The 13301-nt window shown below is 36.3% G+C and overlaps 1 protein-coding gene across 2 annotated transcripts in view; it reads left to right on the plus strand.

Moving 5' to 3' along the window:
- Positions 1–13301, plus strand: part of PIBF1 (progesterone immunomodulatory binding factor 1) — a 227257-nt gene that overhangs the window by 9280 nt on the left and 204676 nt on the right. For both annotated transcript variants that reach the window (XM_005885649.2, XM_014532881.1), the window contains exons 4-5: positions 2416–2614; positions 4683–4802. In XM_005885649.2, coding sequence (XP_005885711.1) covers positions 2416–2614; positions 4683–4802 — 319 coding nt within the window. The remainder of the gene's footprint in view (positions 1–2415; positions 2615–4682; positions 4803–13301) is intronic.

Below are 13301 nucleotides of genomic sequence, written 5' to 3' on the forward strand. Positions count from 1 at the left end.
CCCGATTGGCCCTGATTGCCGGCCAGGCCTAGGGACCCTACCTGTGCATGAATTTTTTGCACCAGGCCTCTAGTATTGTAATAAGCATGTATGGCATAAGTTGGCTACTAGACTTACCAGGATGATCACTCCGTAAGTTATACAAATGTCTAATCACTATGTTGTACACCTGAAACTAATATAGTACTCAATGTCAACTGTAATTGAAAAATAAAAAAAAATTTTTTTATAGAAAAAATACAGCCTAGCCAGTGTGGCTCAGTGGTTGAGCATTGACCTATGAACCAGGAGGTCACAGTTTAATTCCCGGTCAGGGCACATGCCCGGGTTGCAGGCTCAATCCCCAATGTGGGGCATGGAGGAGGCAGCCAAACAGTGATTTTCTCTCATTATTGATGTTTCTATTTCTCTCTCCTCCTTTCCTCTCTCTGAAATCAATAAAAATATATTTTAAAAATACAGTATGGAAAATAATAACCAGAGGCCTGCTGTTATGTGCAAGTTATAATTTTATGCTTAAAATGAAAAGTAGTGCAAAATGGAGTTTTGAATTTTTCCAAAATATGAACTTAATAAAATAATCTGTGATTTTAGTATGTCAAGAAAAGAAAAAGAGAAGCATCAGAGGCAGTGAGCATAGACAACTTTTGAGAAGTTTTTTTCCGTGAGGGAGCAAACAAAGAGGGCATTGAAATGAGGTCAAAAGTTGTGGGGGTTTTTTGTTCATTTGTTTTAAGACAGAAATAGCAACATATTTGAAGTTGATGGGAGTGATGTATTAGGGAGAGAAACAAATCAGATGGTCCCTTCCTGCTCAAAATCTTTGGGTAGGCAACTAACAGTAGCAGTGTCTACTACATGTATTCTTTGAGAATGATGATTATGTGCAGATTACTGTTTTCATTACCTCATAATGTTTGAAGTATTATCTTATGGTCGTTCAGTATTACCATCTTAAAGAGGTATACCTTTTAGTACCTGGACAAAGAGAAATGAAAATTACTTTGGAACCTCAGTTCTCAAACTTAACTCATTTTGAAAAACTGTTCAAGAAGCAATTCAAAATAGAATAATTTCTTCCCATTAGAAATCATGTAAATTGAATGAATTCATTCCAGACCCCCAAATGTTTCCCTGTTTTAACCTTTCTTATATACGTATATGTCTAATGTACTGTTTAACCTGTAAACACTTCTTAAATTTATCAAACCACCCGCTAGTAGCCTTAAATGAATCACTTTCAGCTCTTGTTTCAGGTCAGCATGCAGCACCTTTGCTTGTTCATATATCACTGCCTCCGAAATGTCTCTAGCTAACTGCTTTTTGTTTATTAACAACAATTTTTCTACCTCTTCAGTTGCCTGTGATCATTTGTGAAAGAAACTTTACAACATTAGCACTCTTGATGGCCTCTTTATGTTTTAAAATTGTGCTAATCGTCCAATTTCCCAGCAACAAGAGCAAAGAAAAACCCCACAAAAATATTTACAGCATAATTTCCTGAGATGTTAACAACATGAGGTTTAGCAGTAAACTGATCCGAATTCTCTCCTTTGTAGCCTGAGACACTTTTTTGTCATGCTAATTTATCATGTAGGGTTGTCAGTTGCAGAACCAAAGTTTTGTTCAACAGCTGAGACATTTTTTCCAGGAACACCTTGGTCCAGAACTGAATTATTTGAGATAGAAAACTTTCGAGAACCGAGATTTGACTATACTTTAATGAGTAGGATTCAAAACCGAGATATAAGACTTAAACCTTAAGCAGAAAAGATGTATAGTTTTATTTAAATTTTTGAAATTATTCTTTTTAAAAAAATGTTTTTGTTGAAAAAAATTTTTGAGAGAGAGAGAAGAAGGGAGAGGGAGAAAGAAAGAGAAACATCAATGTGAGAGAGAAACATTGATTTGTTGCCTCGAGTAAGCGCCCTGACTAGGGATCGAACCTGTGACCCTTCCGTGCATGGGATGACACTAACCAACTGAGCCACACTGGCCAAGACTGAAATTAGAATATTAACTCTCTATTTAATCATTTATGTGGCTACACATTTTTTTTTCCTTTTTATTGAATGTCTTAGGGTGACACCTTTTAACAAAATTATACAGGTTTCAGGTGCACAATTCTACAACACATTATCTGTATGCTGTATTGTGTGTTCACCACTCTAAGTCAGGTCTCTGTCCATCACCATTTATCCTCCATACACCTCATTCCACTCCATCTCCTCTCGGCAATGTGGCTGCACATTTAGTAATTGATACAGAATTGTCATTTTATGTTTAACTGATTAAGTAAATAAGATTCTAGCTAGAACCAAATGTACTATTTGAGCTTCTCATTTTCTAATCTTATGTCACTATAAAAAGTAAATCTTGAGTTTTTTAAGCTTGCCACAAATTTTCTCTTAATAGAAAATATCAAGAACTGATGAAACAAGAAATGGAAACTATTTTATTGAGACAGAAACAACTAGAAGAGACAAATCTTCAGCTAAGAGAGAAAGCTGGAGATATTCGTCGAAACCTGCGTGACTTTGAATTGACAGAAGAACAATATATGAAACTAAAAGGTTTTCCTGAAGATCAGCTCTCTATTCCTGAATATGTATCTGTAAGTGTCTTATATCATTAAAAAACAAAACAAAACCACGTGTTTTCAAACAAACCACACATTTGCCATTTATGTTAGCCTTAACTTCTGAAGTACCCAATTATTTTATGGCCCTGATCTGAAGATGGTGAATGGTGTTCTTTTCAGATCACCAAATTTTAAGGGTCTTGATCATTGATCTCCAAAGGCAAGCAATAAATAGAGCTCTGAAGTTAAAAGCTGCATCGTCTATAGAAATGAATTATTTTATCATAAACTGGTGGTTTGTAACATTCTCAGCATGAAAAATTATAGACATAACAGTTACAAGTGGTTTTGGGGGTTAGGGATAGTAGAGAAGAGGAGAATTCGTGTGATTATAAAGGGGTTGAATGAGGGAGAGCTTTGTGAATCTAATTCTGGATTTTGACTGTAGCGTTGGTTACACAAATCTACACGTAGGATTGATCTATGGCAATAGTTTCAATGTTTTGGTGTCAGCATCCCATACACTCTAAAAATTACTGAGTACACCAATGAGCTTTTGTTTATATGGGTTATATCTGTTAATATTTACCATATTAGAAATTAAAAGAGACATTTTCAAAACACAAGACTATATAAGCACACGTTAGCCATAAGGACGTTGATATCTTCACACATCATGTAGCCACTGGCAGATGACATTGAACAAGCATGAGAATGAGAGCAAAACTGGCAAAAAATTTTAGTATTACTAGGAAAATAGATTTGATCTTATAAATTCCCATTTCACTGTAATAAGCTTGAATTTTTTCATTTATAAAAGGGTTAATTATAATAACGCCTTTCTATTGAGGTAATTATGGAGATTAACTGTGATTATCTATGTAAAATGCTTAGCTTAGTCCTTAGAACTTAGTAAACAATAAAATATTACCTATTATTTTGCTGTAGTGGTGATTGCTACTCTTGGTTCTCATTTGGATAAGGCTTCTAGATTCATGCTTTCCTACAAAATGTATTCCTTTTTTGTCCAGCTTTTTATTGAAACAACTTAAATATAATGTTTCTGCCCAACATGTACTGTCCAAAACAAATATCTTAAGTGCTGTTCTTGAGGCCTTATTCATAATTGATGTCAGGCAAATTCTCCTAAGAGAATTATGAGTGGGAAGAGAGGTCTGAACTGAATGGAAGTAGTGATCTGTAAGATACCTTCCAATTCATTGTGATTGTCCCTTATATTGCAGTGGTAGCAGTACATAGAGCTTCACTAAGAACCTAGATGTGGGCTTATCATATATTTAGGCATTGGAGATAGAGCAATATCCAAAGCAGACAAATATGTCTGCCCTCATGGAGCTTACATGTTAGTGGAGCAACACAGGCAATAAATTAAAAGTAAAATATTTGGAATGTTTGTCTACATGCTATAGAGAAAAGAGCAAGAGTGAAGATTAGGGACAGCTGCCAGATGGGCATACTATTTGAAATCACGTTGGGAGAACCAGGGAGAGCTTTACTGATAGGGTGACATTTGATCAGAGCCCTGAATGGAGGGAAAGCATGAGTCTTGCATTTATATGTGGGGAAAACAAAACTTTTTTGTCAGAGGAAACAGCAAGAGCAAAAGTCTTGAATACTTGATGTGTTCAGGAAATAACAAGCATATAGTGTAGCAGCAATCGCCAACCGGTGGTCCGTGAGGTTCGAAAGGTTAGTGACTGCTGGTGTAGAGCAAGCATGTCAAACTTGTGGCCTGCGGGCCACATGCCTCGTTTATTTGGACTGTGTTAGCCTTTGAGTTTGACAGGCTTGCTGTAGAGTGAGGAGTGATAGGAGATGAGGAGTAAGTAGTAACATAAGATTAGAACTGAATTGAACATTGAGATTTCAAGTATTAGTAGTCAGGTCAATTAACAACTGTCTTATTTTAGTTTTGTACAAATAAAATTTTTTTATACAGGCTCTTAATCTGAAACTCTTTAACACTTTTCTTTTATGACTTTAATATTTTACTTTTATTACTAAGGATTGAAAGTACTGTAAATTAGCACATTTTAATTTTAATTTGGGTTTAAAACCTGCTTATTTAATTTTTTTAAAGATTCGGTTCTATGAACTAATGGATCCATTAAAGAAGGAAATCTCTGAACTACAAGTGAAAAAGAATTACCTATCAGAAGAATTAACTGAAAACAAAAGCCAACTGAAACAACTGACAGAGGTTTGTATGATTTTGATCACTGGTGGCAAGAGGCGCCAAGTTTTTCTGTAAGGAATTCCTCAAAATTTATGATAGAAATGTAAAAGTCAATGATAGAAAAATAGGACATGAGGATGCTGACTGTTGTGATTCTTCATAAATGGTGGGAGGAAGTTAAATCATTAAGAAGTAGTCATCTTAATGATTGACAAGATAAGTCTATGATATTGACCTGTAATCATGGTTGAACATTTTGTTGTAAACTCATTTTATTCTCAGTTCTTCATTATAGATTAGCCTTGTTTGTGATATACGAAAGGAGCTACTATCCACTTATTGGTCACTTTGCCTCTTCATCAAATATAGTTAGCTCTCCTAATACTTGTTCAGAGCATGTGCACTGATACTAGCATTGGCCCCAGTGATGAGCATGGTGCTGTACTCGGTGCTGGCAGCAGTGAACCCAAAAGAAAATGGTGTGCCCTTTGAGAGTTCAAATTTTAGTAGATTAGAGTTAGAACCTTGGATGAGATCTTGGCACTCTCATTTTCTGTGTGACCTTGAACAAGTTATTTAATGTTTCCTACTCTGTCAAATGGAAAAAATAGTACTGTTTATTTATTACATTGAATTGCCAGTGTTTCTGTTTCAAAGTAAAAATGTGATTTTTAGCAAAGTTGCATATAAATATTTATTTTGTCTTTTACTTCGAGGACAGCTTTTACCAAAGATCTATTATTCATAAGTAAATAGCTATAATTTAATTTATATTTTGATGCTGTAATTTGCTGCACTATTAGTGCTGGACAGAATAGACTTATGTCATTAATATTGAGCCAATATTACAGGCAAAATAAAGTCTTAGCTTCCTCCTCTTATAGGAGTGATGAAGTCCTCAGGAGCAATGCCTGAGAGGCAGATGTGCCTATGTGAACACGACTATAAGGTTCTATATATTGTTGTTGTTGTTTTCCTTCTGCTAATCTGCCACATTGTGCAGTAAACTATTTTGTATATTTAGAAGATAGCTTTTACTTTTTTAAAAAATTTGCTTGTATAGTCAAAGTAATAATGAACAAAATTAGAAGGCCTCAGTTTGGCTAACTAATATTATAGCCTTAGACAAATCTTTTAATCTCTATTGTTTCTGTGAAATGTCCAGGATGGTGGTGGTATTTGCAGTACAGGATTTATTAGAGACAAGACAAGTTAGACAAACTTTCATACTTGGTTCTGCAACACCTTGTGGTACCTCAGCATAACTGAAGGACTTTTTAGTTTTAAAAAGCTGGAGGAGTTTTCTATTCTTTTTTATATCAGATCTCTTTTTTAATCACTTTAACATTTGGGGATTCTAAAAGTGGTTTCTCTTGAACAAAGGATTCCTGGGGCCACACACACACAAAAAGGCTTAAATTCTAGAATTATCGTTAGCATGTGATATCTTTTTTTTTTTACTTTGTGGTGAAGCAAGTCTCTCTACTCTTAAGGTGATTAATAACATTGTATCCCAGATTTTAGTTTGTTTTAACTTTGCTAACACTTAGTATTTTATTGACAAGGAAAGAAAATATTATTAACACTTAGTGTTCCTGAGTGTTTTTAATGCACAAATAACTCTTGAACTTAGGAGCAGTTTTGTTTGTGAACCTGTATTAGTCAGGGTTCCCCAGAGAAACAACTAGCAGGATAGATATAGATATAGATGTAGATGTAGATGTAGATGTAGATGTAGATGTAGATGTAGATGTAGATGTAGATGTAGATATAGATAGATACTGATTTTAAGGAAGTGGTTCACATTATTATGGAGGCTTGCCAAGTACAGAATCTGACAGGATAGGCTGGCAGGGTGGCGATTCAGGGAAAAGTTGTAGTTCGAATCCAAAAACAGTCTGCTGACAGAATTCCTTCTTGCTCAGGGGAGGTCAGTCTTTATTCTAGTAAGGCCCTCAGCTGATTGGGTTAGGCCCACCACATTATGGAGGATAATCTGCTTTACTCAGAGTCTGCTGATTTAAATGGTAATCTCATTACAGAATACCTCACAGAAACATCTAAAATAATGTTTGACCAAATATTTGGGTACTGTGGCCTAGTCAGAGCACACGTAAAATTAACCATCAGACTTCTTCCTTGTGCATGTTTGTTAAAGGTTTATCACCTCTCAACTATAAATGTAATCCTTTTCCTAAATCCTATCTAATAAAGAGGGAATATGCTAATTGACCCTCATGCCGTCGCAAAGATGGTGGTGCCCACAGCCAATAAGGAGGGAATATGCTAATTGACTGCCACACCCTCAAAGATGGTGGCGCCCACAGCTTCGCGTGCCTGCTTCTGGTGACCCCCAGTCCCCTCAGCCCCCCAGCTGGTGGCTGTCCAGCCGCCCAGGGCCGCTCGAGGCTCAGGTAACCACCAGGGCCAGAGGCTTGGCTGCTGGCAGTGGCAGCAGCAGAGGTGTGATGGCGGGTCGCCTTCCCCTGATGGCCTGGTTGCCTCCCACCCCCTGAGGGCTCCCGGACTGTGAGAGGGGGCAGGCCAGGCTGAAGGGTCCTCCCTCCAGTGCATGAATTTTCATGCACCGGGCCTCTAGTTTAATAATAATATAAACAGAATTGAATCACAATTAGAAAAAAATAATTAAGTACTATCTTATGTACTTAATAAAAGGTCTTAGAAATTCAGGGGATATGACTTAGACACAATAGAATTATTTTTATATTAAAGCCACCCCTAAAGTTTGGTTCTTATGCTCTGTCAAGGCCTAGTACAGGTCAACTTGCCCAACACTGAGAAAAAATAATTATTTTAAAATTAAGGTCTCTGGAGTGAAGACTTTTTTATAAAGATATAATGAACAACAAATATTAATATTTAATACTAAAAGAATTTTAGCTTAATTATATGTTGTGTTGATTTTATTAAATTACTGCTATAATATTTGGAGAATTAAAAGATATTCATTCCAGTTTCATTGCTGCAACTTGACAATGGCATGATGACCTTAGATTAAAAGAACAAAAAACTTAGTCTTCTCTACTCTCCTTGTCCCCAAACCTTAAAACTTCCCCATCTGTAAAATTGGGATGATAATATATAACACCTGCCTCACATGGTCATTATTATGAGAATGAAAATCATTCATTAAATAGTTATTATACATCTAGTGGCCCAGCGCACAAAATTCGTGCACATTAAAAGGGAATTAATTAGAGGAAATATTTTAATATTGCTATTTGCCCTTTCGCTATAATAGAAGTGTCAGAGATGAAAGAAAATTAGTAAAATGTATATGAAAATCTCCCTCCTGTCAGAGTCTGGGGCACACAGTGGGACCCAGAGTCAAGTCCCCGCCCACCCACACGCGCTTCAAAATCACACGAGACCCAGACCTGGCTGGCCCCACCCCTGTCAAGCCCGCAGGGTGGGGGTTGCGGCCTCAGGTCCCCAGGCCCAGCCTCAGGTCCCTTGGGGCAAGCAGCGCAGCCTCAGGTCTCCAGCCCGGCCTCAGGTCCCCCAGCCCTGGCGCTGGAGCGGGGGGCACGGCCTCAGGTCCCCTGGTCCCGGCATGAGGGCAGAAGGGCGTGATGACCATTTGCATATTAGTTCTTTATTATATAGGACTAGAAGCCCGGTGCACAAAATTTTGTGCAATGTTGGCTCTCAGAAGTATAAAATATGAAAGATCTAATTTGCTGCAGATTTCTTCCCAAACCCCATAGGCAAACTCCCAAATTGAACTTACCACATGTTGAGATTTAATCCAGGATTTCTCTTCCTTAGCACTATTGACATTTTGGGCCAGATAATTCTTGGTTGTGGGGAGCTCTCCTGGGAACTGTAGGATGTTTTGCATCATCCCTGGCTTCTACCCACTAGATACCAGTAGCATCCCCCTTTCAGTTATAATAATCGAAAATGTCTTCAGAGATTGCCAAATGTCACCCTAGATGCAAAATTCCCCCCAGTTTATAACCACTGGCTTAATTCAGTCTTGCAATATGGACACAGCTAAAGACAAACGAAACATAAACTATATAAACATGGGAATAGTTCCACTGTGCACAAACATGTTTTCTATGAATAGCTCCATAAGATGTCTTCATAAGCGGCAGCATTGTCATTTAATTCAAATGCAATGTAAAACATTACTCAGAACTATAGTTTTTAAGGAAATTGAGCTTGTGTAAGAAAACATTTTTATTTTGTTTGTTGTAAGAGGACCATTTCGAAACTTATTTCAAACCAAGGAAAACAATAAGAATGAAAACCATTATAAGGTTAATATGTAAAGTATGTTCAGGGAATAATCGACACAATCCAGTTGAAAAGGCTTCCTCCTGATAGGATACAACCGTTAGCAAGATCAAAAAGTCTCTCGAGATTGAATATGGATGGCAGCGAGACCTTAAATGGAACCTGAGAAAAAGCATAAAAATGTTTATGAAATGCATTGTTTTGAACTGTTGACTGAAGTAAAGTTCTCAAAATACACAAATACCAATTCCATACAATAATTTTATGTGAAAGATATATAATTCTTGCCTAAGGTAAGATTGCATCTTTACACTGCTGAAATGTCACATATATCATTTTATATCTTATTAAGATTCACATCTATGAGTCTAGGAAACAGTATACAGATTCATACCGTTGAATCTGTAAAATTGAGCCTATAAAACAGCTGATACTTCTAGAAATGTGGACTATTTTTGTTTGCATAATCATTGAGAATGATTCTAAATGAAGGATGTTTGGCTCTCTTTCTAATGGGATGCTTGCTTCTGAACAGACTGCCCAGTTGACAAACCTCCCTTTCTCATTTTGAGCTGAAGTCCTGCCACAGTGAAGCAAATTATGTTAGGGGTTCACTCTCTCTGAAAGGCACTATTACCACACCAAGGACTAGTATAGCCAAGTCATCTGAGAGTCTAAAAAAAGGAAATAAGACAGCTTTTGTGATTGTAGTACTGGCTATTTGATGGGGAGGAGGGCAGAAATGGGAGAATAACATGAAGGAAAGGAAAAGAATGTCTACTGCAGACCCACTTCATGCACATCTAGATACTTCTAAAGATGAATGATGTCATGTAGAATGACTCTAATGAATTAGATTCTTGTGAGCCTGAATCCTGGTAAAAAATTAGAGGACAGGTCCCCTGGTCCAGGCAGGAGGGCGGAAGGGTCGTACGCTAATTACCATGTTTTTCTTTTATTAGTGTAGATGTGGCAAGCATTATTCTAGCTGCTTGGGATACATCAGTGAACAAGACTATGATCTCTGCTCTCGTGGAGTTTATATTTTAAAAGGAGTGCAGGGAAACAAAGTGTAAATAAGTATATCACATAGTATGGTGAAAGGTGACAACTGCAAAGGAACAAAAAACAACAGCTGTAAAAAAGGAATAGAAGTTCATAAAAATTACAGTACAGATAAGGTAAGGATTGACTTGCAAGAGGATAAACTCAAGACAAATATAAGAAGGTACTACTATTTCATAGAACAAGTATAAATTAATAGAAACTTAAAAGAGGGCACAATAGCCAACAAATAAAGTTGCCTGAAAAATTACCTGATAATGACAGCTGTCAACCGAAAAAAAAGTTTAGGCTGTCATACAGAGTCAGAAGCATTTATCTGAATAACAGGATTTCAATCCCAGAGATGCAAACCTAGGTAGCAACTACTCTGGGGAGAACAAAGACAGGCAGGGTTTATAAAGGCAAAATCACAAAAGGTAGTTTTTTCATACAAATGAAGGATTGCTGGTTATGTTAACAGAGATTGGTTAATCCCAATATGCAAATGGAGGAGGTGAAAACTACATGGAAGGAAGTAGAGTCCATGTGTGTCCATAGAGCAGTTGTTCCAGGATGTTTATGGCTCCCGGATGTTTTGAGCAAAGCATGGGCATCACTCCTTAGTAGCCTCCTGACTCTATTTTAAGTGATTTTCTTAGCATTTTTCATTCCATTTTATTTGCTCCACTATCACAATTCCATAGTGGTTTACTAAGAGAAACTAAGATCTTGTTAGCTGGGTCTCTGAGTTTTGAGACTGGAGATTAGGAAAACAAATTTGCCACTTGTTCTGGATTATCTTTTTCCAAAATGACTTCAGTTGTTTTCTTTTACCACACGGTGGCAGCATGTATCCACCTATTTCTTCAACTGCTTTCAGCTACTCAGAAAATCTTGCCACTTTTTACCTAGAGGCCAAAGTATTACATTAGGTTACCTTATTTTTATTTAGAGCCCAAATTTCATATCAACTGTCTAAACCAAACTAATATAATTCAGTAGACTTATAACTGGGAGAAAGTATTATAAAAACTGAAACCTTTCTGGCATAACATGTACTCTTCAGATTAAACGTATCTCAATTATTACATTGAATTTATAATTGTGCCTAACAAAAAGCCCACGTACAGTTAATTCTGCTTTTGTTCATATAACCTGCTGGTTCATGGCAGATAGGAGGTGAAACTGTTTTAGAAATTTAATAGAATGTGATTTTTTAAAATATATTTTTATTGATTTCAGAGAGGAAGGGAGAGGGAGAGATAGAAACATCAATGATGAGAGTCATTGATTGGCTGCCTCCTGCACGCCCCCAGTCATAGCATGTGCCTTTGACTGGAATCAAACCTAGGACCCTTGAGTCCGCAGGCATACGCTTTATCCACTGAGCCAAACCAGGCAGGGCAAGAATGTGATTTTTGACCTTTGAAAAAGAAGTCAGTCTTCCTGAAATGCCAATGTTAGTAGATTTCTGAGATCCTCTTTCATAATTTATTCCCTCATCTTTTTTTATTTGGAAATGATAGCTAGATACTAACACTGGAAAATAGGGTTTATCTTTTACTTCAAATTTAGAGTTTGGTTATAAGTGTCAATAAGAGTCTCTAGCATGTTTTGAGCTGTATAATGTACATGTGCTTGTGTATGATACTTAGTGTTTTCATAAGTGCTATATTTTTACTTCCTAATTATGAGATCTCTTTCTAACAAGTCACAATTTTGAACCAGTACATGTAGTTAAATTATGTGCAGCTGTTTTGTATTGTAGACTCACTTCATCATGCTTCTTTCATTTAAAAAAAATATTAATACTATGTAAGGAGGGCATTGATGAGTCTGTACTTAATAAAGCTATTAAGTTTCATGAGGAAATGATGAAATAATTTTCTCTTATGAGAACTTTGGTAACTAGGAAGCAAAAAGAGTGTTTTGTTCAAGATAACTTCCTTGTTTAGAAACATAGTTACATTTACTGAGAAAAATTCTGCAAGATTACCTTGAGTCTCATCTTAAGTAGTCATATGTGACTAATCCAGTTAATTCTTTTTGTATGAAAATGATATATTTCATTAATGATACATACTTGTTATTCAGGTTTTTATATTTCAGGGAATGTTAGCTGTTTTCTGAAGTTTCTTTTTTATCCTGCCCAACTTGTGAGAATTCTGAGGAGTGAATTCTCACTTTTCCAAAATAGTTAATCACACCATTTCTTTTCATTTACTAAACTACTAACCACTGTAAACTAATTCTGATTTGAACCATTGACCTTAAGGTAAATGTCACTATATCTCGTTTGCAATTGCCTTAGCTGTTCTATCTCCCTACAGGCAGGAGATCACTTCATTTATCAAAGACTTATTTTGACACATAGGTTTCCACTCTCTTTTCAGTTTACATAGGGTGAGACAAAAGATTTAAAGAAATGTATTATATCTAAAGTTAAGTGCCTTTTGGTTTACACAGCTGCTAACTGTTTAAAATGAGCCTGTATCTACTTGTTTCTATCTCTCCCTCTCCCTTCCTCTCTGAAATCTACTAACATTGGCAAATTGCATCTTTGAATAATGTTTTACATTTTGTAGAAAACATTTAGGTTTGATGTTATTTTGCCAAATTATTTTTAAATATGTATTTAAGGAATAATTGTTTTAAAAGGAGTCCAAAATCAGTATGATTTATGCATGTACCATATTTGAACCCATACAATTTGCAATTAAAGTTCTTTAACACCCTGGATTTGAGCAGTAAATAATAACATTACCACTAGTAAATTGTTTTATAATTTCCACAGAACAGATTCCTCAATAAATAGGAACTTGAAATTAAGAAAAGAAAAAACTATGTATAAACTCAAGAAAAACTAGATTCTAGCTCTATTTCTGCTTGCCCTGGAATTCTGGACAAATCATTTAACTCCACTAGGCCTTAATGTTCTTATCTTAAAAATAAGAAGATAGTAGTAGATTATCTCCAGGGTGTCTTTTACCTATGAAATTCTATAAATCTAAAATACTTAGCTGCTGATGTTTAGAAACCAGAGGTTTGGGAGGAAAAGGCATCTATACTAATAAAAGAGAAACATGGTAATTAGCGTACGACCGCTACCCTTCCCATTGGCTAATCAGCATATCCTTATGCAAATTAACTGTCAGGCAAGATGGCGGCCAGCAGCCATGCGCTAAAGCAAACAGGGAGGCTTGCTTGCTCCAGTGA

This window comes from Myotis brandtii, unplaced genomic scaffold (assembly GCF_000412655.1).
Source record: "Myotis brandtii unplaced genomic scaffold, ASM41265v1 scaffold92, whole genome shotgun sequence".
NCBI lineage: Eukaryota > Metazoa > Chordata > Mammalia > Chiroptera > Vespertilionidae > Myotis > Myotis brandtii.